Source organism: Pseudophryne corroboree, chromosome 5 (assembly GCF_028390025.1).
Source record: "Pseudophryne corroboree isolate aPseCor3 chromosome 5, aPseCor3.hap2, whole genome shotgun sequence".
In the NCBI taxonomy this organism is placed as follows: domain Eukaryota; kingdom Metazoa; phylum Chordata; class Amphibia; order Anura; family Myobatrachidae; genus Pseudophryne; species Pseudophryne corroboree.
In genome coordinates this window covers 519,730,841-519,755,930 of record NC_086448.1, presented here as the reverse complement: position 1 = coordinate 519,755,930, position 25,090 = coordinate 519,730,841, and the positions used below count along the sequence as shown (strand labels likewise).

The 25,090-nt window shown below is 44.6% G+C and overlaps 1 protein-coding gene across 5 annotated transcripts in view; it reads right to left on the bottom strand.

The window, feature by feature from the left end:
• Positions 1 to 1,737: 1,737 nt before the first annotated feature.
• Positions 1,738 to 25,090, bottom strand: part of RREB1 (ras responsive element binding protein 1) — a 138,045-nt gene continuing 114,692 nt past the window's right edge. For 4 of the 5 annotated variants that reach the window (XM_063923099.1, XM_063923098.1, XM_063923101.1 and 1 more), the window contains 3 exons: positions 17,477 to 17,641; positions 13,474 to 14,184; positions 1,738 to 5,518 (listed from right to left, as the gene is read on the bottom strand). In XM_063923099.1, coding sequence (XP_063779169.1) covers positions 5,034 to 5,518; positions 13,474 to 14,184; positions 17,477 to 17,641 — 1,361 coding nt within the window. In that variant the 3' untranslated portion in view covers positions 1,738 to 5,033. The remainder of the gene's footprint in view (positions 5,519 to 13,473; positions 14,185 to 17,476; positions 17,642 to 25,090) is intronic. The other variant, XM_063923102.1, reaches the window with a different exon arrangement.

Below are 25,090 nucleotides of genomic sequence, written 5' to 3'. Positions count from 1 at the left end.
CTAAATAGTTTACTGAAACTAATATAACCCCCCCAAAAAAGGTTTGCATTCGTAACACCTTGCCGATACTCCCCCTTATGGATACAAAGGTTTGTATGCTGTCACCGTAGAGGAAACTTTATACAAACATATGTTTGCTAAATATTTAACCAAAGGACCTTTGCAAAAATCCCAACAGCCAGGACGTAGTTGGTAAAGGATCCCCCAGACCTGTTGAAACTTGAAATGGAAACTTCTTAGAAATGAAACGTATGTATGGCAGTAGAAAAGCAACTATAAATATCAAAATATTGTCACAGTGGTACAATTCAATGTTTAGTAGATGTTCTGCTGTCCTGTGGACTTGATTCAGAGTTGTACACAAACCCAATGGTAGTGCATCAAAAATGCCCAACAGTTACTGCACTGGGCACTTCTGTAAATGCTTTAGGGGCAATGCACAGAGGCATTATTTTGATAGAATTTTAGTTGTCCTCCCCAGTATTGTCCTACATTTGAATTGTCAGCAAGAATGCTTGATAGTACCGTTGTTAAATTGTGAAGTTCTTGAATCTAGTCCTCTTAATAAACAGTGATGGATTATATTACACATCCTCGCTGCTTTCCACTTGTCATATCTGTTACCCCTATTCTCATCCTGCCACATAGGCCGTAAACCACCCCTTCCCAGTGTCACATATGATATGATATCATAGGTGACAATACTTGGAGGTCATAAATGACAAAAAACAACGAAGGTTGGGGACATGGGTGGTTGGAGCCTGTGTGCCCAGGAACAGGTCATTGTATACATACGAGATCTCTTGAGTGGCACATAACTGACAATAACGCTACCACAGTAGGTGGCAAAGTGTTTGGGTAACTAAGCTATGAAAGATGAGCTTTTCATTGCTTGTCCAGTATCACATAGCGCCATCTGAGTATGGTGTTAGGAGTACTTACATACTTGATGCCCTCTCCAAAAGCTTCACCTGGTGTGTTTGCACATACATCATTTGTTCAAAATGACATCTCATGTGCTTATCAAAATCTTGCCACCCAGGAGCCATAATGCATTGCATCACCACTAGCCTGATGCCATGGAAATGAACAGAAATCGCTGGACGGATGAGTTATCATTGTCGGCCCCATGACCCTTTCTCACATTGCAGAGCTAAGACATCTTACCCTGCAACGCTGTTATAAGTGGCGATGCAGGATGTCTCTAATGAGCAACCTCACCTAGTGTGTCCCCTCCCGGCCTGGGCCGCCCGACGACGGGCATTTACACTGTGTGATATCGCACAGTGACATCATGCCGCGGCCGGGCTGTACATGCAGATTTGGACTATGAGTCTAAATTGAGCTGATTGTACGGGCGACACGGAGGATCGTTAACGACCTGCGCATCGGCTGCATACACACTGGGCGATGTAGTAAATGATATCGCTCAGGAGCTATATCGTTTACTATATCGTTAAGTGTGTATGCACCTTTACTCTCCCAGCGCTGAGAAAAGGGGCATTTTAATGCATTACCCCTTAGATATATTATCCAAAATGGCTACATAGAGATTTTCAGAACAAATATTTTTGATTCAAAGTCCAGAAAATATTTGCTGTAAATTCCATAGAAATAGAAATGAACACTGATACTTTATATAATTACTATCCCTTAACATACTTAAATGTGTTAAAGCGTTGTGCGTGTGTGTGCTGAGGTAGATGAACTGTATACAAGAATGGAAGTCTGCGGTCCTTCAATTTAAATATAACAATTTTATTGCTTAGATTGTTTGATACAGAACAGCTTTTCATTTGAATTTGGAAGTACTGTACAGCTGAAAAACAAGAGGAAAACAAGTACCAAAAGAAGTGATTCTCTGTTCATGTGGCATAGACCAGTCTTGTACATATTGCATAGCAGCAGTTTAAGTTCCCTTTAGAAAAATATGAATGTCTACATTTTCACCATAGTTTTAGGTTTCCTAAATGGGTTGTTCATACAGACAGAGAATAGGAGAGAAAAATAAATCATTGTGATATCGGAATTATTATATGTCGGCTGTTATCCCAGCTATATCATCAGAACTATCTATGTGATGGGGCCTTTATTGTATTCACAGTCAAGTGCTTATTGTAGTGATTTCATGACCTTAAGATTTAAATAAAATTTGCAATTCATTTGAAAACTAGAAATGACAGATATTATATAAATTCAGAAAATTCAGTCAAAGACCTGAGAGTAGAAAAAAAAAATAATAATAAAGAAAGAAGGACACAATTAGGCAAGCTAAATCTAAGATTCACTCAGAGTTCAATCATGGCATATATTTCACAGTATAATATCAGAAAAGAACACAACAGCCTGGGGACAGCTAGTTTCAAAATCATTGACAACAATTTGTATTTAGTTTAAAAAACAAAAAACAAAAAGATAGACCTCACCTAGAAGGATACACATATGTTTAAATAAAGCTTTCACTCCATTTTGATTATTGCTAAGAAACGTCCCACTTTTCTGACAGGTTGTTCTGGTGTGATACCTCACTTTGCAGTGAGTGCGTAAATAGGGGATCCGCAGATATACAGAACTCAAAATGAAAGGACCAAAACAAACAATGTCCCAATTTTGATGGATCAGAACACTTAGTGTGTGTGTGTATATATATATATATATATATATATATATATATATATATATACATACACACACACACACACACACACACACACACATATATATTTAAAAGGAATCACTGTTTCGATTTATTTTTTCACTCACTAGACCTAGTAATGTGTGCTAAATTTGCACTGCTCATCCCATACAGAAATATATTAGTTTACATTTAATGCAGTTGCATTCAGAATGGCGTTAGCTGCTGCTCTGTTACACTGGTCATCCCACTGATTGTCAAGCATTACACAGATACTGTGACAGTGTTGTACTGAATGATCCCTCTCCGGTTTCACCCCTGTATAGACTCAGACTCTAGACTTTGCAATGTGGCAGAGTGTATGGAAGTGGCATGAATGATAAGAAGATGCTTACCTCTAAGTACAGTTAAACTTTCAGTCTTTGCAGAATCTGTTTGTAAAATCTTCTGAAAGTTACATGAATAAAAATCACAAAGTGAAGAGTTATTTCAACTGAAATGTGTAGGATCTAGCTGGAGATGAACACATGAATAGGCTGTGGTATATTTGGAAGTATTACTCCCAGCTAACTACAAAAGCCTATTACTGCAGTCAGCAGCTCAGGTCCTTTATGTTGAGCTTTCTCTATGACACAAATGGAGAAAGAGGAATAAAAATTTATTTATGGATCTGATATACTGTACATTCAAGAAGGGTCTAGAGGGAAACACATAACCTGTAATAACACAGTAATGGTAAATATACCTTCACGTTCTAAGTCCTGGAGATTGCAACAAACCGGGGAGAGCAAATTGCACAGTTACAGTAGAGTAATAATATATATATATATAGATAGATTTGTATCTACGTGTGTAGATATATATCCAAAATATACATATACTCACACATACATACCCAACATACGCACTAATACATATACACACATACATACATTTATATGTATATATCTGCATATGTATATATATAATATTTTATTTTTTATTATATACACATACATATAAACACACCATTTTTAAACAGGCTTATCTTCAAGCGCCATAGTACAAACTGTATATTAGCTTCTTGCTTTTTTCACCAGTAGTACACTCCTGCCTAAAAACAGAATGATCATGGCATGAAGTTAAGGCATTGGATACCGGAAGACAGTATTCTCTGCTTGTTTTCACAGTCCACCTCTGTCCCCCGCTGCCCTCCACGGCAGCGTACATGAAAGTCTGCATTTACCTTACTGAGCACAAGCCTCTGGTTTCCCTGAGAACAGGGCTGGAATGGTGCAATGCAAGAGAACTTCCCAAGGCTAGCATTTGAAAAAAGCAAAAGTTTATATTTATACAAATTTACTAATACCAGGATTCAAAAGTTACTTGGTAAATTTTGAAAGGCAAATATTGCCCAAACAGATCTGCAAAATGCAGAGACTAGTAAGCTGTTGAATTCAAGCAAACAGAATCAAGATGTAGGCAGGGCAGATAGTTCCATGGGTGGTAATGCTTCTGCTGAATCCTCTTGTATATGTGTTTATCCGAGGTAGAACAGCTACTCAATAATAACACCATTCAGACACGTTGGGGTCAATTCAATTAACCAGTCCCCCCATGTGGGGAAGGTGGGGGTAATGCTGTTGCAATGCCATAGAACCAAAGACAAAGGCAGCCAAACTGTCCCCCCTCGTGTCCCGATGTTTTTTGTATACAGGCCTATGGGGCTGCAAACAAAAATCCCCAAGTCCAAAACGACTGTATGCTTGGCTTATAGCCATATCTACTCATTGGCCGCAAATAATTGAATCAACCCCTTTGTGTACAATCAAGTTGTGAAGTCCAAAAGATTTTTTTTCCTGGATTACGGCTACTGCCATATGTTTTGCGATTATTTTCATCCAGCAATTTTCAAATGCAAGAAGGTCCACTGTTGTCCACTTACACAGCAAAAAATATTGCTTAGAGCAGTGCATGGAACGAATAAAAGGACCTGTATAAAACCTTCCCTGCATGTGCATGTGTTTTTCTTCCAGTTATTGGCTGCAGTACTAAATGGCTTTTTTCCACAACCTTAAGTGTCCACCTCTGGATAGACCGTGATTGGTGTACAGGAACAAGCTTTCAAATGCAAAGAAAAATAATATTTTAAATGTTTTACAAAGAGGACCTTTCCCAGTTATTTCTTCTTTTACGTACAAAACTGAATATAGGGGGGGAAGTGATACCAAAAGACATAATAAAGTAGTAAGGCACTCAAAATCCATATGAAGTTTGTTTTTTGTTTTATTACTGAAAGGTTATGGCACATGGTATGGCCTGCCATCTTCACCTTCAGCTGTAGAAAACTATTTTAAAAAGATCAAGTGTAAATATGATGCTGTCTTAGCAATTCAAGAGCGTCGTCCCCATCCCTGGCTCATTTAGCCCCTACTGCAGGCAGGGATCCCTCTGAGGTTAGAAGCACGTTATTTATAGTAGGTTTTTCAGACTCCTTGTTGTAACCTTGTAGGGTTTTACGGTCAGAGCTCCTACGACTGTCTGTATCCTTAACTTCCACTCCTACAGCCTGCTTCGGGGTGCTTCTTCCAGAGGCAGCTTCATTATTTTGAGATGATTCCTCAGTAGCCACATTTGAGGACAGTTTTTTCTTACTTCTAGTTACAGAGTGGCTGTTAAGACTTGATGGTGTATCATATTCATTTTCAGATATGTGGTGTGTGCTGCTCTGCATGGACTCCGCATCACTCTCATCCTCGTCCCTCAGCTGTCGCTCTTCCTTGTCACTGTCCTTCCCCTGACTCTTCATATCTTTTACTTTCTGATGGATTCGCTGATGGCGAACCAGACTGTGCTTCAGAGTGAAAGTGCGCTCACATGTCTGGCACTTGTAAGGTCTCTCACCTAGAAGAGAATGGTACACGTATATTACAGAAGCCCACAGAAGAGAAACAGTACTGTTAATAAAACATGTTAAAGTTGCACTTTAGACACAAGGTTACAACTGTCGCCAGCTTGCACTGACACATTTGAAAATGTATGTAAAACTCATAGTACAAACCAAATTTATGTAAAACTCATAGAACAAACCATTTCTATTAAGTTCTGTCTCAAAACAATAAAAACAGGATTTTATATACCTACCGGTAAATCCTTTTCTCCTAGTCCGTAGAGGATGCGGGGGTCCATATAAATACCATGGGGTATAGACGGGTCCTGTGGAGCCTTTTGGCACTATAACATTTTAATAGTGTGGGCTGGCTCCTCCCTCTATGCCCCTACTCCAGACCTCAGTTTAGGAGCTGTGCCAAGGACACGGATAACTTCGAGAGAAGTATACTACACACACATATATATATATATATATATATATATATATATATATATATATATATATATATATAACACCAAATGAAAACGTGCCAATATGCATGAACAAAAGGTGGCAGCAACAGCTGCCATTACTTAACAAGTAATAACCCTTGCAGGAAACAGAAGCACTGGGCGGGCGCCCAACATCCCCTACGGACTAGGAGAAAAGGATTTACCGGTAGGTATATAAAATCCTGTTTACTCTTACGTCCTAGAGGATGTTGGGGTCCATATAAATACCATGGGGATGATACCAAAGCTCCCACTACTGGAGGGAAAGTGCAGATGTTCCCTGCAAAACTGAATGACCAAATCGAAGGTCATCAGAGGCCAAAGTATCAAACTTGTAGACCTTGGCAAATGTGTACGACCCTGACCAAGTAGCTACTCGGCAAAGTTGAATAGCCGAGACACCCCGGGCAGCCGCCCAGGAAGAACCCACTTTACGAGTAGAGCAAGCTTTAACAGATTTCGGTTCTGGCAATCCTGCCGCAGAATAAGCATGCTGAATTGTACATCTGATCCAGCGAGTGATAGTCTGCTTAGAAGCAGGACACCCAATCTTTTTGGGATCATAAAGCACGAACAGTGCTTCCGTCTTTCGAAGAGGAGCAGTCCTCTTAACATATATCTGCAACGCCCGGACCACGTCCAAGGACTTTGCTGAAGTAGACGTGTCAGTAGCCACTGGCACTACAATAGGTTGATTGATATGAAAAGCAGACACAACCTTAGGAAGAAATTGCTGATGCGTGTGCAGCTCAGCTCTATCCTCATGAAAAATTAAGTAGGGGCTCTTATGAGACAAGGCCCCCAATTCTGACACACGCCTTGCTGATGCCAAGGCCAACAGACCACCTTCCATGTAAGAAAATTTAAATCTACCTCCCTTAAAGGTTCAAACCAATCCGATTGCAGGAATCGTAATACAACATTAAGATCCTATGGCTCCGTAGGAGGCACAAATGGAGGTTGGATGTGCAGAACTCCTTGTAAGAAAGTCTGCACCTCAGGGAGCGCAGCCAACTGTTTCTGGAAGAAGAAAGACAAAGACGAAATCGGGACCTTGAGCGAGCCTAATCTTAGGTCCACATCCACACCTGACTGTAGAAAAAGGAGTAAGCGACCTAACTGGAACTCCTCTGTAGGAAGCATCTTGGATTCACACCAAGATACATATTTTCTCCAAATTCGATGGTAATGCTTTGACGTTACCACTTTTCTAGCTTAGGAATGACTTTGTCCGGAATACCCTTCCGAGCTAAGATCTGGCGTTCGACCTCCATCTCAAACTTAGTTGCGGTAAGTTTCGGCAAAGAACTAGTTTCTGCTGACTCAAGACGACTTGACTAGGAAGAATTCTTGGAACTCTTTGAAATAACCTGGGAGTCCGATAGCAAACTCAGATTTTGTGATCTTGTTAGTGGAACCGGAGGGAATACTTCCCTTAACTAAAACGCCCTCGGAACCAACCGGGGCTTTATTGCCACTGTATGTGGCCTTGTCCACTTGGAACAATGTGTCTATTACTTCTTTTTGAAGTAAAGCGGTCTTATGACCCTTCGAGGAAAGTTTCAAAGGTCTTGTTTCCTTGCGGGAATCACACAACGGAACATTTGTTGACGTAGACTTAGACCTTGTCTGTTTGTGTGAAGAAGCGCTCTTGGCTTTGACACTCTTCCTTGGAAGTTCTTTCTTCAATTTTTCTCTTGACAGAGGCGGATCCAGGTCCGATTCCTGAACCTGCGTCTCAAGCATAGAAGGGACTTGTTCCCTCTCTATGGGGATGATTTCCAAGTGTATGGTCAACGGCGTACTCAGTGGCGTAACTAGAAATTTTTCTCCCCCAAGCCAAAAAATTCTTCAGCGCCCCCCCCCCCCCCATGCCCCATAATTGGGAGCAAGAAAGGGCTAAATATGCGCGCCGAAGCAAAAAAAGGGGCGTGGTTTCGTTGGAATGGGCGTGGTTTCTCATAAAGGGGCGTGGCATTGCAGGAAAATACTACCTTATACCCCAGTTTTGCAACCTGCACGCCCAGACGTTAGCCACCACAGGAAAGAAAAATAATCCTGATTCATGCCCCTTACATTATTTGTCATTTTTCCTCCTTATAGTAATGCCCAGTATACATTATTCCACATACTGCAATGGCCCTTAGACATTATGCCACACACAATAACGCACATGACACAATATGCACACACCGTAATGCCCCAGACATATTATGCCACACACTGTAATGCCTGTGACACATTATGACAGGAATCGCAATGCCCGTTATACATTATGCTACACACTGCAATGCCCCTGATACATTATAGCACATACAATGCCTGTGACACATTATGACACACACCGCAATGTCCGTGATACATTATGCCACACACTGCAATGCCCGATACATTATAGCACATACAATGCCTGTGACACATTATGCCACACACTGCAATGACCTTGAGACATTATACCACAATGCCCGTGATATAGTATACCATACACCGTAATGCCTGTGACACATACCGCAATGCCCTGCCCGTTATACCCTATGCCACACACCGCAATGCCAGTTATGTATTATGCCACACTGCAATGACCCCGAGACATTATACCACATATCACAATGCCCGCGATATAGTATACCATACACCGTAATGCCTGTGACACATTATGACACACACCGAAATGTCCGTGATACATTATGCCACACACCGTAATGCCCATTACACATTAAGTCCTACAGTAAGGCTTCTAATTACTTTTCAATTACCTGCTCGTTGTCAGGGGTTTCATGCACTGGGTGTCATGCTCGTTGCCAGGGGTTTCATGCTCTTGGTTCCATGCACGGTGCCAGGGGTTTTCATGCTCAGGGTGTCATGCTCGTTGCCAGGGGTTTCATGCACTGGGTGTCATGCTCGTTGCCAGGTGTTTCATGCACTGGGTGTCATGCTCGTTGTCAGGTGTTTCATGCACTGGGTGTCATGCTCGTTGCTAGGAGGTAGTCCTTGTTGCTAGGGCTGTGCTCCCAGTGCCACATATGTCCCCAGTGCCACATATGCCCCCAGTGCCACATATGCCCCCAGTGCCATATATTCCCCCCCAGTGCCGGATATTCCCCCCCAGTGCCACATATGCCCCCAGTGCCAGATATTCCCCCCCGTGCCATATATGCCCCCAGTGCCATATATTCCCCCCCAGTGCCAGATATCCCCCCCCCAGTGCCATATATGCCCCCAGTGCCAGATATCCCCCCCCCCCAGTGCCAGATATTCCCCCAGTGCCAGATATTCCCCCCCAGTGCCATATATGCCCCCAGTGCCAGATATCCCCCCCCAGTGCCAGATATTCCCCCAGTGCCAGATATTCCCCCCCAGTGCCATATATGCCCCCAGTGCCAGATATCCCCCCCCCCCCAGTGCCAGATATCCCCCCCCTGCCATATATGCCCCAGTGCCAGATATCCCCCCCCCCAGTGCCAGATATTCCCCCAGTGCCAGATATTCCCCCCCAGTGCCATATATGCCCCCAGTGCCAGATATCCCCCCCCCCCCCAGTGCCAGATCTTCCCCCAGTGCCAGATATTTCCCCCCCAGTGCCATATATGCCCCCAGTGCCAGATATTCCCCCCCAGTGCCAGATATACCCCAGTGCCAGATAATCCCCCCCCCAGTGCCATATATGCCCCCAGTGCCAGATATCCCCCCCCCAGTGCCAGATATCCCCCCCCTGCCATATATGCCCCAGTGCCAGATATTCCCCCCCCCCAGTGCCAGATATTCCCCCAGTGCCAGATATTCCCCCCCAGTGCCATATATGTCCCCAGTGCCAGATATCCCCCCCCCAGTGCCAGATATTCCCCCAGTGCCAGATATTCCCCCCCAGTGCCATATATGCCCCCAGTGCCAGATATCCCCCCCCCCAGTGCCAGATATTCCCCCAGTGCCAGATATTTCCCCCCCAGTGCCATATATGCCCCCAGTGCCAGATATTCCCCCCCAGTGCCAGATATACCCCAGTGCCAGATAATCCCCCCCCCAGTGCCATATATGCCCCCAATGCCAGATATCCCCCCCAGTGCCAGATATTCCCCCCCAGTGCCAGATATCCCCCCCCTGCCATATATGCCCCAGTGCCAGATATCCCCCCCCCAGTGCCAGATATTCCCCCAGTGCCAGATATCCCCCCCCCGTGCCATATATGCCCCCAGTGCCAGATCCCCCCCCCCCAGTGCCAGATATCCCCCCCCCCAGTGCCAGATAATGCCCGCCGCCGCTGCTGCCGCTTGTTGGAGGGACACGGAGGGCACAGCGTCTCCTGTGTCCCTCCTGCATCATCTCCGGCGGCCGCGGGTCTAATAGGGGGAAGTGCCGGTTCGTGAGCCAATTAGAGCTCACGGACGGCACTTCCCCCTATTAGACCCGCGGCCGCCGGAGATGATGCAGGAGGGACACAGGAGACGCACACGCTGTGCCCTCTGTGTCCCTCCAACAAGTGGCGGAGGGAAGGAGAAAGCAGACTGACATGCGGACGCTCGTCCGCATGTCAGTCTGCTGTAAATCAGTGGCGCCCCGCAGCCCCTCGCCCCCAAGCCACCGCGAGGACTGCGGGGGCAGTAGTTACGCCACTGGGCGTACTCCCTGCAACATCCAAAGATGTGCACTGAACATCAAGTTGTAGAGACTTCTCAGGAAGAATTTGTGGTGGAATATTTAATTCCCCTACAGCTGAGCTGCAAGACAACACCTTATCTATTGAGATGTCAACATCTGGACAAGAAACCTCTGTACCTGGAAGAGGTCTAATGACCTCTGGAATTGCATTTAATAATACTTCATTGCCAATCTTGTTTGGGCTAGAAACAAAGGACAAAAGGGGTGTTGGCAGAGCCCTGTTATTCTTAGAGACTTTTTTTGAATTTTAGTCAGAGATTCAACAACTTTTCCTAATGTTTTCTGAAAAGTCCGCCAGGTGGGAGCTTTTAAGCCCATGTGGCAACTCCTATCTTTAGTGGATTGTGGTCTCCCGGCTGGGAGACCCAGCGTCATGGTGGAACAGATGTAGTTTTCTGTTCCTGAGAAACCCCTGCTGCAGATTTCCCCCCTCGCCCCCGACCCCTTCCTCTACCAAAGAAGGAGGTGGAGCCTCTGGCCCTCCCTGCTTTCCCGCCTCGAAAGGAAGTTTGTTGCGGGCCAAAAAATGGTTTCTTTGCAGGAGATGCTGCGGAAGGAAGAAAAGACGACTTACTCGATGTTGTCTTAGATATCTACTTATCTAATGAGACCCCAAAGAGGGCTTCACCTTCATAAGGGAGGGTTTCCACATTTTTCTTAGCGATTCTGCGTCCGCTGCCCACTGGTTTAACCAGAGGCCACTGCGCGCCGACACCGCCATGGATGACGACCGTGCAGCCATTAATCCAATGTCCTTCATGGCCCCAACCATGAATCCCGCAGAATCCTTTATATGTCCTAGGGTTGTGATAATCTCATCCTTGTCAATATTGTCTATATTCTCTAATAGATTCTCTGCATATTTTTCAATAGCATTTGAAACCCATGCAGCCGCAATAGTGGGTCTGATAATAGTACCGTTATCCGTATAAATAGATTTAAGTGTAGTCTCAAGCTTGCGGTCAGCCGGTTCTTTTAACGAAGCCGTGCCTGGGACGGGTAAGGTCATCTTTTTTGATAATCTGGACACGGATGCGTCCACCAAGGGAGAATTTTCCCACTTTGTTCGATCATCCTCTGGAAAGGGATAAGCTATTAAGATTCTTTTAGGAATCTGAAATTTCTTGTCTGGGCATTTCCAGGCAGTTTCAAACATAGCATTCAATTTGTCTGAAACAGGGAAAGTTATCATAGGTTTCTTATTTTTATTAAAATAGGCCATTTTCTCCTCTGCTGGAGGGGAATCTGTGATTTCCAACACCTCCCTGATGTTTGTAATCATGGACTGAATGCTTTTTGAAAGGGTAGCATCCGCTCCACTTATGTCATCAACGTCCCCCGTGACGTCATCAGTGTCTGTGTCGACATTCATTATGCGTGCAAGAGAACGCTTTGATATGGCTGAGGGAGGTTGACGTGAAGAAGGAGATGGGCCTGTGTATAAGGCATCTTCCACGGATCTCCTCCAACCTTTAAATTCATTTTCAGATTGAGTAAATCTCTCATTCAACTGTGCAATCATTAATTTAATGCTGCCCAAACCCTCAGTGTCAGTTTCAGTGGGATTGGGCACCCCCTCATCATCCTGTTGTAGGAAAACATCACCAGTCGACAGTCTGCATTGTATGAATCATTCTCATTCGACATGTTACTGTGCCTTTCTATTTATAATAAACAATTCCCTCACTGAGACTTGCAGAGTAACACAGAAAGAGCCAGCTCCACCCAGCGTTTTTAGAAGTGTTCAAAATAAACCTTCTACGCTAATTTCGTAACCCTATAGGTTATTCTATCATATATATAGCAATATATATATCACATAAGCACCAACAGTACTCCCCCCACCTCCCCGTTTCTATAACACCCTGGGACCAAAGTGATTTATGAAGGAGGACAGCTTTCTTGCAGCCTGTTCACAGCGGTGACTGCAGCTGAAAATGGCGCTGGTGTGCTGGATCTGTAATGAGAAGAGGCCCCGCCCCCAACATGGCGCGGCTCTCCCGCGTTTTTAACATTTATACTGGCCTGAGGGTTTTGTTGTAAACGGAGGTTTTTTTCACCCCCATTTACTGTAGTGACCAGTTTGAGGGATTTCTGCCAGCTCTTGCACCCTTGTGCATATATGAACCGGCGGAGCACAGCCTGTTGCTATGCTCCGTTCCCCTCAGCCACCATTAACACCAGCTTTCCGTTCTAACGGATCGCTGGTGTGTAGCACTCACCACCTTGTCACATTCTGGCAGCTGCAGGGGGTGGCGGCTGGTGCTGCGGGAGTGAGCGTTCGCCATCGGTGGCTATGTGATCATCACCCTCAGGAGCTAATGGTGTCCAGTCAGTGGGAGCAGGAGCCATTAACTCTTCAGGAAGTTGGTTCCTGCTCCTTCCCCCTGCGTCCCACGATGCAGGGAGATTTTTGCCATCAGCCTCCCTGTATTTTAGAACTTATTCTTTCCTGAACTCCCTTTATGGAGCTCACTGGAAGTGCGTCCGGCTCTCTCGGCACAATTTCTAAACGGAGGTCTGGAGGAAGGGCATAGATGGAGGAGCCAGCCCACACTATTAAAATTTTATAGTGCCGAAGGCTCCTCAGGACCCGTCTATACCCCATGGTATTTATATGGACCCCAACATCCTCTAGGACGTAAGAGATATAACCACTACTTCTATTGCTAGTAATAACCAGGAGCCATGCAGATACTCATTGTGGCAAAGGCTGTACATTAAGGCAAAGCTTATTCCCTGCTCATCTGTGTAAAGCATATACAGTACCTCTAACTAGAACAGTGTGCCAAGGCTGCATAGTACATGCAATCACTAACCTGTGTGAGATCTCATGTGTCTTGTGAGATCCTGAAGGGACCAGAAACGCTTGCTGCAGACGGTGCATATCTTCTTTCTTTTGTCTGCCTTTGTCCCCTTTGTCTCAGACCTGGAGTCCTTGTCGTCATCACTTTTATCTAACGATTTCTCCATTTTGTCATCCGAGATCGCTTCGCCCTCTCCTTTCCCCTGTCCGGACGCCTCACTCTCCACAGGAGATTTGGACATTTTTAAATCAACGGGGAGCTCCTCTTCCTGGCTGCCATCCTCCCCAGAAGTCACGTGACTATTTGTATTGCAGTCAGAGACTGCTGACTCTCTGCGCTCGTGCTCACTGCTTTTCTCATGTCCTTTGCTAGCACATGAATGTGCCTTCCTGTGTCTGCCCAAAGTAGCTGCGAACTTGAAAGTTTTCCCACAGACATCACAAGAGTTGCTGGATGTTTGTTCGCTGGCTGACAGTTTAAAATCGATCAGCTTGCTTGCAAAATTGAGATCAAGGCTTTTGTTGCTAACAGCATCGTCCTCCAACTCCTCATCGGCTTCCTGTTTGTTGTTCTCCTGGTCTAGTGTCAGTTTATCAGATTCCGTGCTCCTGGACATCTCCTCGCCATCCATGGGTGGAGCTGCTTCTGAGTTATCCCTTTCCCTGGACGTTAGGTCTAACACATCAACTTCTGCGGCAGACGTGTCTGCATCAGACTGACTGTCTGTAAAGGAACATACACATTTAGAACAATGCAATACTCGTTATGTCATGTTATATTAATTTACACATTGATATACAAACTAAATCAGAAAAAAAAAAATGATCAAGTCTTAACCCTCGCCCCCCAAAAAAGCTTTCCTCTAACAATACATTGTCCTACACATTAGAGGCATGCAGAATATGTAGGCAGCCAACAAGCATAATGTATGATAAGTGCAGGGTTGAAGGCTTGGAAAATAGTCCGCTTTCCTCCAACCTTACACACTAGTCACCTGTGCCTACACCTGTAGGTCATTTTTAATTGGTTGTATAGGTGATATTGTGGAAATGCAAAAGGGTCTGTAGTTTTGGAGAATTTATTATTCTCCATTATAGTTTACACAGCCATCACAAAGCTGCAACATTTCATAGCAGAGCTGGATAACCTGCATCATGCGCAGCCAACCAAAGGCCTCAATCCAGCCAACTCTCACGAGAGAGGTAGTTGTGGAGAGTGTCCAACCCAGCTCTCTCCTGTGTCACCTCTCATATATTATGTATTTTAACTTCATCAGCTTATGCCGCTCATCTATGAATCTAGGATTCAATTGCCAAAAGCAAGCAACATATGTGATGATTCTCATCATCACTGGTTTGAAAGGTGCCACGCCGCTCCACAGCACCAGAGACTTGCATTAAAACAGGAATACACAAAGTAGACAATATAAATGCAGTCATGAAACAAAGAGTAGGAAGAGCCCTGATCATGAGAGATCTTACATTCTAACTGGAAAAGGACACAGCTGGAACAAGAGGAGCATGTAAGGGTCTAGGCGGAGATTAATGGGGGACATTTACTAATCAGTGATAAGAGTGGAGAAGTGAGCTAGTGGAGAAGTTGCACCATCAACCAATCAATAGCTCTGTATTATTTTATAGTATGCAAATTATAGAGGTTACTTCAGTGCTGATTGATGGGGCAACTTCTCCACTGGCTCACTTCTCCGCTCTTCTCACTGCTTAGTAAATGTCCCCCTTAGTCACTTATGAGCATGCATTTTTGTGAGTAGTATAGGTTTGAATAGGTCATGCTGTATAAAGAGAGAATCCGTGAAGATACTAGTCACAAAGTGCCACCACACAACGTTATTAAGGCCCTTTATGGCCATTGCTTAGAAGTGAATCCCCACCCCAACTGAATATTGCAACTACAGAATCTCTACCTTGATAATATAAGCCATGGCTATTCAGCCTCATGGAAACTATTAGAATAGATGATACTCAGCCTTAGCACTATATACTGAACTGTACCAAACAAATATTAAATATTTGACAAACAATTGCTAGGAGGGCTCGTAACAGCAGACGGATGTCAGATCTGAGCCTACCTGGCCTTAGACAGCAGGTAAATATTTTTATTGACACCATGCTAGAATGAACATGTGTCCAAGGGAATGAGGAAGGCATTTACTTTTAAAAAGATTTTCCATTATAAATAACTTTGTACTAATTTTTCTATTGTTACGATAACAGTTCCTGGCTTTAAGGCTTTCAATAAAGAAGCGCTGCATCAGATCTACCCTGCTACGTCCATTTCAAAGGTCGCAACTATATATGAATGCAGATATCCTGCCTAACAGAATGAATGCTGGGGTTTACCAAATTAGCAATAACGTGAAAAGAAGGGCATTTAGGGTATGTTATTTAAGATGGCAACCACCCTTTAAAATCTAGTACCTAGGCTCGTAGAGTATAATCTGAAAACCAAAATAAAAAGCATGCATGTGTATTATAAAGACACATGACCAAATAGGATGCTCTGGTTTTGTTCAGTTGATTTTATTTTCATGTAAAGAGATCGTAAAAAATAAATAAAAACACACTACAAAAGTAAAAATGAATAACGAATAAAACAAAACACAAAAACAAGTGGAATGGTAAATTTCAATGGCCACATATACTTACTCATATGCAAACAATTATATATTGTATGTGTGTAAATATAAATATATATATATATATATATATATATATATATATATATTAATTATTATTTTTTTCCCCCTCATGTATTTATTTATTAATATAATTCTCCACTCAGGTCATGAAGTACCACCAACATTTCATGTTTTGTGGATTTCTTTAACCATGCTCAGGTGAGTAACTCTATTATGCTGGGTCAGTAATTATCCCACTTGTATCCACATACAGAAATCTTCCATACATGGGGGGTCATTCCGACCCGGTAGCACGCAGCGGTACTTCGCTGTGGTGTGAACAGGTCGGAACTGCGCATCGTTGTCTGGTGGCGGATGTCGCCGGGCAACAGCGCGCACAGCGAAAAAAGAAAACGCAGCGCCAATCGCAAGAAGATTGACAGCGGAGAGGCGTTCCGGGGCGGATACTCACCGTTGGATGCCATTTTCGAGGAGTGGTCGTCCGAACGCAGGCGAGTCCAGGCAAACGGAGGGCAGATGTCCGACGTCAAAGCCGGGAGGAACGTCGCTGGATTTGTCGCACAGGGTAAGTAGATATAGCCTTACTCTTCAACAGCACAAAACTTTTTTAGCTAAGCAGGGCTGCACAAGCGAACGCAGCCCTGCTAAGCTACAATACACTCCCCCATAGGCGTGGATTAGTTGATCGCACCAGCAGCAAAAAGTTGCTGACTGCGATCAACTCGGAATGACCACCTTGAACTGTTGGGAAAACATGAGGGTTGAGGTGGAGAGCCCATGCTCTGTGCAGAAAATCCTGTGCTCATACGCCTAACTGAACAGTTGTAGAAAGACTGGCAGTAAAAATGCACATACCAGCAGGATATCATTTTTTGCTCTCAAGTTGTATATACAATTGAGAAGACCATTTTCCTTGCACAAAAACAAATACAAAACCTTAACAAAGCGGTAATTATCTATGGGAACTATACTAGGTGGTTAACTGCACCATGAACAAATCTGCTAAGCTAGTAAGGACCGATGCCCAGCTCCAGCACATGCCAACATGGATGGAAGTACAATGATAAAAAGCGCAAGAATGAGTTTATAAAATACTTTTTGTGAAAGACATAGCCACAAAAAGTATCTTATGCAGAAGTATGGATTTTCTTTTTATTATTCCCATTATTTTTAGGGTGAATGCTATGTTTTATAAATCGTAAAAACTTGCAAACCATGCAAATGCCCTATTGTGACATTAGGACCACCAATGACCAGGCATCTTTGTCCCTTGACGGACAGTCTGCATCACAGTAATAATGACATACGGCACTATGAAGCCTACTACCACAAGTGTGAATAAGCTGATTGTGCTACCTGTGCTATCATGAGATCCAACATCACTTTCCTTAGACTGGGCCATAAGACCGTTTCTTCTTAAGGAGAGATTGGCAACTCCGTGTTTGCGTAGGAGATGGCGCTCGCAGTTAGATTTGGTAGAAAAGAAGGCATCGCACTGAGCACAGGGATAGGGCTTCTGACCTGAAGCAGAAAAAAAAAAAAAAAAAAAAGGTTTACCCGACTTGCTATTTTGCTTTCATTTTTAAACATTCACCAAGCTCAAGGTCATTATATAGGAACAGATTCAATTCAGGAGGCATATGCAAGATGGTCTATTATTATGGGAACTATAGGGCACAGAAGTCAGGAGTGATGTGGGTTGAGGCAGCAGAGGAGGGAAAAGGGAAAGCAAGAATATCTTTTAGAACAAGAGAGCCTCTCTAGGCTGGACACAAAAGCAGCATTATAATGATCACCCACTCTGCTTTTAATCTGCCTCAAGTTGTTCGTTTTGCAGCTAATTAACAGCTAAATCTGCATTAGGAGATTGCATGGACCAATCCTTACTTCCAAGCTGTCATGTGACCCACTTTGCCTAATTACATGGATATCCAGGCCTTCCCTTGTTCCTCAGGAACAGGGAAAAGCTGTGCTAGCATCAAATCAGATGCGACTGCCAGTAGTTCTATTTGCTTTACACAAAATGTCAAACAGGTGACTCTGTCTGAATGTAATTATGATAATGAACCTTTCATGCTCTTCTAAGGCTTTCCAGGTGGCATTATTGGCATACATCTGAAAAATAGATTGTAGAGCTCTGTATGCTGAATAAAGTGGTGCACTATCTTTTGCAATGGGACACGAGTACCATGTTGCTTTGGCATATGAAGTAACCTCATTGAATACAGCACAAGACATACAATTCTAAAGGAACTTCCAAATAATTCCACTTTTATATAAAAAAAAAAAACCAAACTCTTCAATAACCTGATGGCACCTCTACAAGTTTCTGGTTGCTTATTTGCAGATAACCAGGATTATTTTTTATTCCTAAAAAGGCCCACACATAGGCTGCAATTTACAGCTCACCTAAGACAATACCAATTCAGCAATCTGCAACTACAAATGATTACTTGCAATAACACAATCTTGCACACGGCATCGATGATCACAGAGGATTTGAATTTTGCAATTCAAAAGAAAACACACGACACTAGCAGGTGTCTGCATTTTCCATTAATGACAATGAATGTCAGGAAACTTTTCAGCCGTCAAGATTAGGATCTGTAAAGTATGCATAGTATGAATGGACCGATGTTAGGTACATATTTATTCCTCGGTGTAAAATGTGGGAATTGTACACATTTAACTATCATATTTCCTCAGGTAAAAAATGTTGGAGATGCTAAGTTAAAAAATAATCCTACTACCTGTTAGTTACTTTCGCTACATCTATAATAGAGTGGGTTAGCACAAATGACTATAATACTGTGGTGTAAATTTGGTCCAGAGTGCCGTTGTGCAACACCAATTTAGCTAACAGACATTACTGAACACAAATTGCAGTGCACTTGTTCAGTTTTATTAAATTATTAATATACCCCAAAACACTCCTGTTAACACAGGTACATTAAAACAATAGCATAAAAAAACAAAAAAACCTGGAAGAAATGTGTTGGCAAGGAAACTAAGTATGATTCATATATAATACATTTTAAATAAAATAAAAAAACACGGAAGAATAAAAAAAACACAAAAAAAAAACATGTGTGTGTCCCTACATAATTTACTTCAATATACATGCATTTAAAAAACAAAAAAACTCTAGCGGCTAAGAGATAAAAGGAGAAAGAGACAGAAAATAGGATTTTCATTACCTACCGGTAAATCCTTTTCTCGTAGTCCATAGAGGATACTGGGGTTCCATTTAGTACCATGGGGGCATAGACCGGTCCACTAGGAGCCATGGGCACTTTAGTGGTGAGATTCCGAACCAGCACACACAACAGACGAAAGCTATGCTAACCCAACTTTAAACAGGAACAGCAACAGCTGAACCAACAATACTTAACCAAGTAACAGTGCATTAAGAACGAAGCACCGGGCGGGCGCCCAGTATCCTCTACGGACTATGAGAAAAGGATTTACCGGTAAGTAATTAAAATCCTATTTTGTATTGCGTCCTAGGGGATACTGGGGTTCCATTTAGTACCATGGGGATGTACCAAAGCTCTCAAACCGGGTGAGAGAGTGCTGAGGTTCCTGCAGAACGGAATGACCAAACTGAAGGTCCTCAGAGGCCAAAGTATCGAACTTGTAGAACTTAGCAAACGTGTTCGAACCAGACCAAGTAGCCACTCGGCAGAGCTATAAAGCCGAGACACCCCGGGCAGCTGCCCAGGAAGAACCCACCGACCTAGTAGAGTAGGCCTGTACAGATTTTGGAACCGGCAAACCTGCTGGATAGTGAGCCTGATTCAGCATGCAATTGTCCGCTTTGAAGCAGGACACCCAATTTTATTGGGATCATATAGAACGAACAGCGAGTCAGATTTCTTGTGATGAGCTGTCCTTTTTACGTATACTTTCAAAGCCCTCACAACATCCAAAGACTTTGAAGTAGCAGAAGTGTCGGTGATAACCGGAACCACAATAGGTTGGTTGATGCGAAACGCTGACACCACTTTCGGAAGAAATCGCTGACGAGTTCTGAGTTCAGTTCTGTCCTCATGGAAAATTAAATAGGGGCTCTTGTGAGACAAAGCCCCCAGCTCCGACACATGTCTTGCTGAAGCCAAGGCCAACAGTGTGACCGTCTGCCACGTAAGATATTTTACGTCCACCTCCTGTAATGGTTCAAACCAGTCTGATTGCAGGAACTGCAGCACCAAATTGAAATCCCAAGGTGCCGTGGGAGGCACAAAGGGAGGTTGGATGTGCAGAACACCTTTCAAAAACGTCTGGACCTCAGGGAGAGAAACCAATTGTTTCTGAAAGAAGATGGACAAACCCAAAATCTGGACTTTTATGGAGCCCAGACGTAGGGCCACATCCACACCTGCCTGCAGAAAGAGCAGGAAACATCCTAGGTGAAATTCCACCGCAGAAGTTCTGCTCTCACACCAGGAGACGTATTTCTTCCAAATACGGTGGTAATGTTTAGACATTACCCCCTTCCTGGCTTGGATCATAGTCAAGATAACTTTGTTAAGGATCCCTCTTCTGGCTAGAATCAGATGTTCAACTTCCGTGCCTTCAAACGTAGCTGCGGTAAGTCCTGATAGACGAACGGGCCCTGTTTCAGAAGATCCTCACGAAGAGGTAGAGGCCACGGATCTTCGAGGAGCATCTCCAGAAGGTCCGCGTACCAGGCCCTTCTTGGAAAGTCTGGAGCAAGGAGTATTGCTTGAACCATTTCCCTTTTTATTCTTTTGAGAATTCTTGGGATCAGAGGAAGTGGAGGAAACCATCTGATAGACCCATTGAGTCGTCAGAGCATCTACCGCCACTGCCTGTGGGTCTCTCGACCTGGAACAATACCGCTTGAGCTTCTTGTTGAGACAAGAGGCCAACATGTCGATTTGTGGATATCCCCAGCGACATGTCAAGCACCTGAACACTTCCGGGTGAAGGCCCCACTCCCCCGGGTGCAGGTCGCATCTGCTGAGGAAATCTGCTTCCCAGTTGTCTACTCCCAGAATGAAGACCGCTGACAACGCCACATCATTTTTTCTGCCCAGAGGAAAATTCTTGACACCTCTGACATTGCTGCTCTGCTTTTCGTTCCACCCTGACGGTTTATGTACGTCACTGCCATTACATTGTCTAACTGGACTTGAATGGCCCGATCCTGAAGAAGATAAGAGGCCTGCAGAAGGGCATTGTGTATGGCCCTGAGTTCCAGAATGTTGACTGGAAGGACAACTTCCTGACTTGACCATGTTCCTTGAAACTGCACCCCCTGGGTGACTGCTCCCCAACCTCGGAGGCTTGCATCCGTGGTTAACAGGATCCAGTCCTGAATTCCGAACCTCCGACCCTCAACGAGGTGTGAGGTCTGTAGCCACCAAAGAAGGGAGATCCTGGCTTTTGGTGACAGACGAATCCTCTTGTGCATGTGAAGATGCGATCCAGACCATTTGTCCAACAGATCGAGCTGGAAGGGTCTTGCGTGAAACCTTCCATATTGTAGCACCTCGTAAGAGGCCACCATTTTCCCCAGAAGGCAAATGCATAGATGCACCGATATTCGGGTTGGCATCAGGACATCCCGACCCATCGACTGGATTACCAATGCCTTTTCCAACGGAAGGAACACTTTCTGCGACTCCAGTATCATTCCCAGGAATGGGAGCCTCTGTGTTGGCTCTAGGTGAGATTTTGGAAGGTTCAGAATCCACCCATGAACCTGGTGAAGTTTGGTTGAGATGCCAATGCTGTCCAGCAACCTCTCCCTGGATGGCGCTTTTATCAGAAGATCGTCCAGGTACAGAATTATGGTGGTCATTCCGAGTTGTTCGCTCGTTGCAGTTTTGTGCAACGGAGCGATTAGGTGGAAAATGTGCATGCGCATGGTACGCAGCGCGCATGCGTTCAGTAATTTAACATAAATTTGTATAAGATTTGCATAAGCTCGAGCGACGTTTTTTCATTGCTCGAGTAATCGTAGTGTGATTGACAGGAAGTGGGTGTTTATGGGCGGAAACTGGCCGTTTTCAGGGAATGTGCTAAAAAACGCAGGCATGCCAGGTAAAAATGCAGGAGTGGCTGGCCGAACGCAGGGCGTGTTTGTGACGTCAAACCAGGAACTAAACGGACTGAGGTGATCGCAAACTAGGAGTAGGTCTGGAGCTACTCAGAAACTGCAAGGAATTATTTATTAGCAGTTTTGCTAACCTTTCGTTCGCTATTCTGCTAAGCTAAGATACACTCCCAGAGGGTGGCGGCCTAGCGTTTGCAATGCTGCTAAAAGCAGCTAGCGAGCCAACAACTCGTAATGACCACCTATGTTCACTCCCTGCTTGCGGAGTATGAACATCATCTCTGCCATCACTTTGGTGAACACCATCGGTGCCGTGGAGAAACCAAATGGCAGGGCCTGGAACTGGTAGTGACAGTCCTGCAGTGCAAACCTTAGATAAGCCTGGTGAGGTGGCCAGATCGGAATGCGAAGGTACGCATCCTTGATATCCAGAGACACAAGGAACTCCCCTTCCTCCAGACCTGAGACCACCGCTCTCAGAGACTTCATCTTGAACTTGAACACTCTTAAGAATGGGTTCAAGGACTTGAGGTTCAGAATCGACCGTACAGAACCGTCCGGTTTCGGTACTCAAACAAGTTGTAATAGTACTCCTTGTTGTGTAGATGAGGAGGAACTGGAACAATGACTTGAGTCTGTACCAGTTTCTGGATGGCATGTTGTAAAGTTATACTTGCCTCTTGTGAAACTGGCAAGCCTGATTTGAAGAATCTGTGAGGTGGGAAGCTCTTGGAACTCCAGTCTTTAGCCCTGGAAAATAAGATATATTACCCAGGGATCCCGGCACGGACTTGACCAGATGTAACTGAAAAATTGTAGTCGGACTCCCAACTGACAGACCTCCAGGCCTTGTGGTCCACCGTCATGCTGAAGGCTTTGAGGAAGCAGAGCCTGAGCTCTGTTTTTGAACACCTGGAGTTGCTGGTTTGCGGGGTTTACCTCTTGCGCCTCTGGAGGCTGTAAAAGCCCCTCTGGATTTTCCCTTAAACTTGGCTGTCCGAAAGGACTGTAAATTTGAAGCTGAATAAGCTTTCCTGGCTGGGGGAGCTGCGGAAGGAAGATACGTAGACTTACCCGCAGTAGCTTTGGAGATCCATTTGTCTAGTTCGTCTCCAAAGAGGCCTCTCCTGTGAATGATAGACCTTCCACGCCTTTCCTGGAGTCCGCATCAGCCGTCCACTGGCATAGCCACAAGACCCTGCGTGCATTAAGCAAACCAATCTCTATTATGGCTTCTACCATAAAGTTCGCAGAGTCCTGTGTATGCTGCAGGAGTAAACCAACATCCCTCCTAGACAAGGAATCTAACCCCTCAGTTAGGTTACCTGACCATTTAGCACTGGCTTTTGTGATCCACACACATTCAATAGTGGATCTTTGGGCCACCCCAGCAGCTGTGTACAATGATTTGAGTGTAGTCTCAATTTTACGATCAGCCGTCTCTTTTAGGGAGCCTGCACCAGGGACAGGCAATACAATTTTTACGTGACAGCCTAGAGACTGATGCGTCCAATATCGGTGTATTTTCCCATTTTTTCCTATCCTCCAGAGGAAAAGGAAAAGATTAAACCAACCTTTTAGGGATTTGAAATTTTTTATCAGGATTAACCCACGGTTCTTCAAACAGGGTATTCAATTCCTTTGACGCAGGAAAAGTGACTGAGGACTTCTTTTTTACATTAAAATAAGATTCCTCACACTCCTCTGACACCTTATCAGGAATTTGCAGAACATCTCTGATAGCCTCTATAGGAGCTTCTATTCCCTGTGACAGAGTAGCATCCCCCCTCCAAATCCACCTCACCAGCGTCAGAGGCAGACTGCAGGATATGGGCCAGAGATCATTTCTGCGGACAAATGGGAGGGGATTGAGACGCTGGTTTGGGGACGGAGTCTCTATTCATCAACTCATCCACAGTCTGTCTTAAGTATTGCGTCTCTTTCTCATTGCAGGATAGCTTTGTAAAAATATTTGAAATCATTCCCTTAATAGAATTAACCCATTCCGGTTCAGCCCCGCTATTCTGGGAAGTTGCACTGCCCTGAGGACCCAGTAGTGAGCCCCCTGGTGAAGAGGAACACTCCGCTGTACAAGAAACACACGCTTTGCCTGACATAATGTAAATGTGACAGCACACACACACACACACACACACACACACACACACAGGAAAAGATTACGCGCAATTAACCCACAAAGAGCCCTTCAGGGAGAGACAGTAATTTGGAACCAGCCCCCACCGCGCCCTTATCGCTAATACCAAGCTTATTCGGGTCGCAGACTAAGTACCCTGATAGGGGACTTAGTACACTAATAGTCGCTGCTCCCCTGCTATGACCCCAGAGGTAATCTGGAGTCACATTGGAGGAGCTGCGCATCCCTGTCAGTCAGCATCTGTGTCCACTGCAGAGGGAAAATGGCGCTGGTGAGCTGCTGGATCCTCTCATAGTGAAGCCCCGCCCCTTCAATGGCACGCGGTCTTCCCGCTTTTTTTATACTGGCTGAGGTAATCTGTTGCTTAAAATGGAGAGAAAACAGTTTTAAGCCTATTATTGCCAGTGTGGGTACTGTGTACAGTGTACTGAGACGCAGCTGTGTACTGTGTCTGGAGACGCAATCAGTCCCGGTTAGAAGCCGCGCGTCTCCGTACCCTCATGCCGCCATAATGGCCGGTGACCCGCTAGTCGGGACGCCAGCTTAGTACTCACCACTCTTCTTTCTTCTGGCTCTGTTAGAAGTGGCGGCGTGCTGCGGGAATGTACGCTCGCCATGGTGGGGCTTGCGAATAGTTTCCTCCGGAGCTCAGTGTCCTATCAGCGGGGAACAGGACCATTAACCCTTCAAGAGGTTGGACCGTTCCCCCCCTAAGTCCCACGAAGCAGGCAGG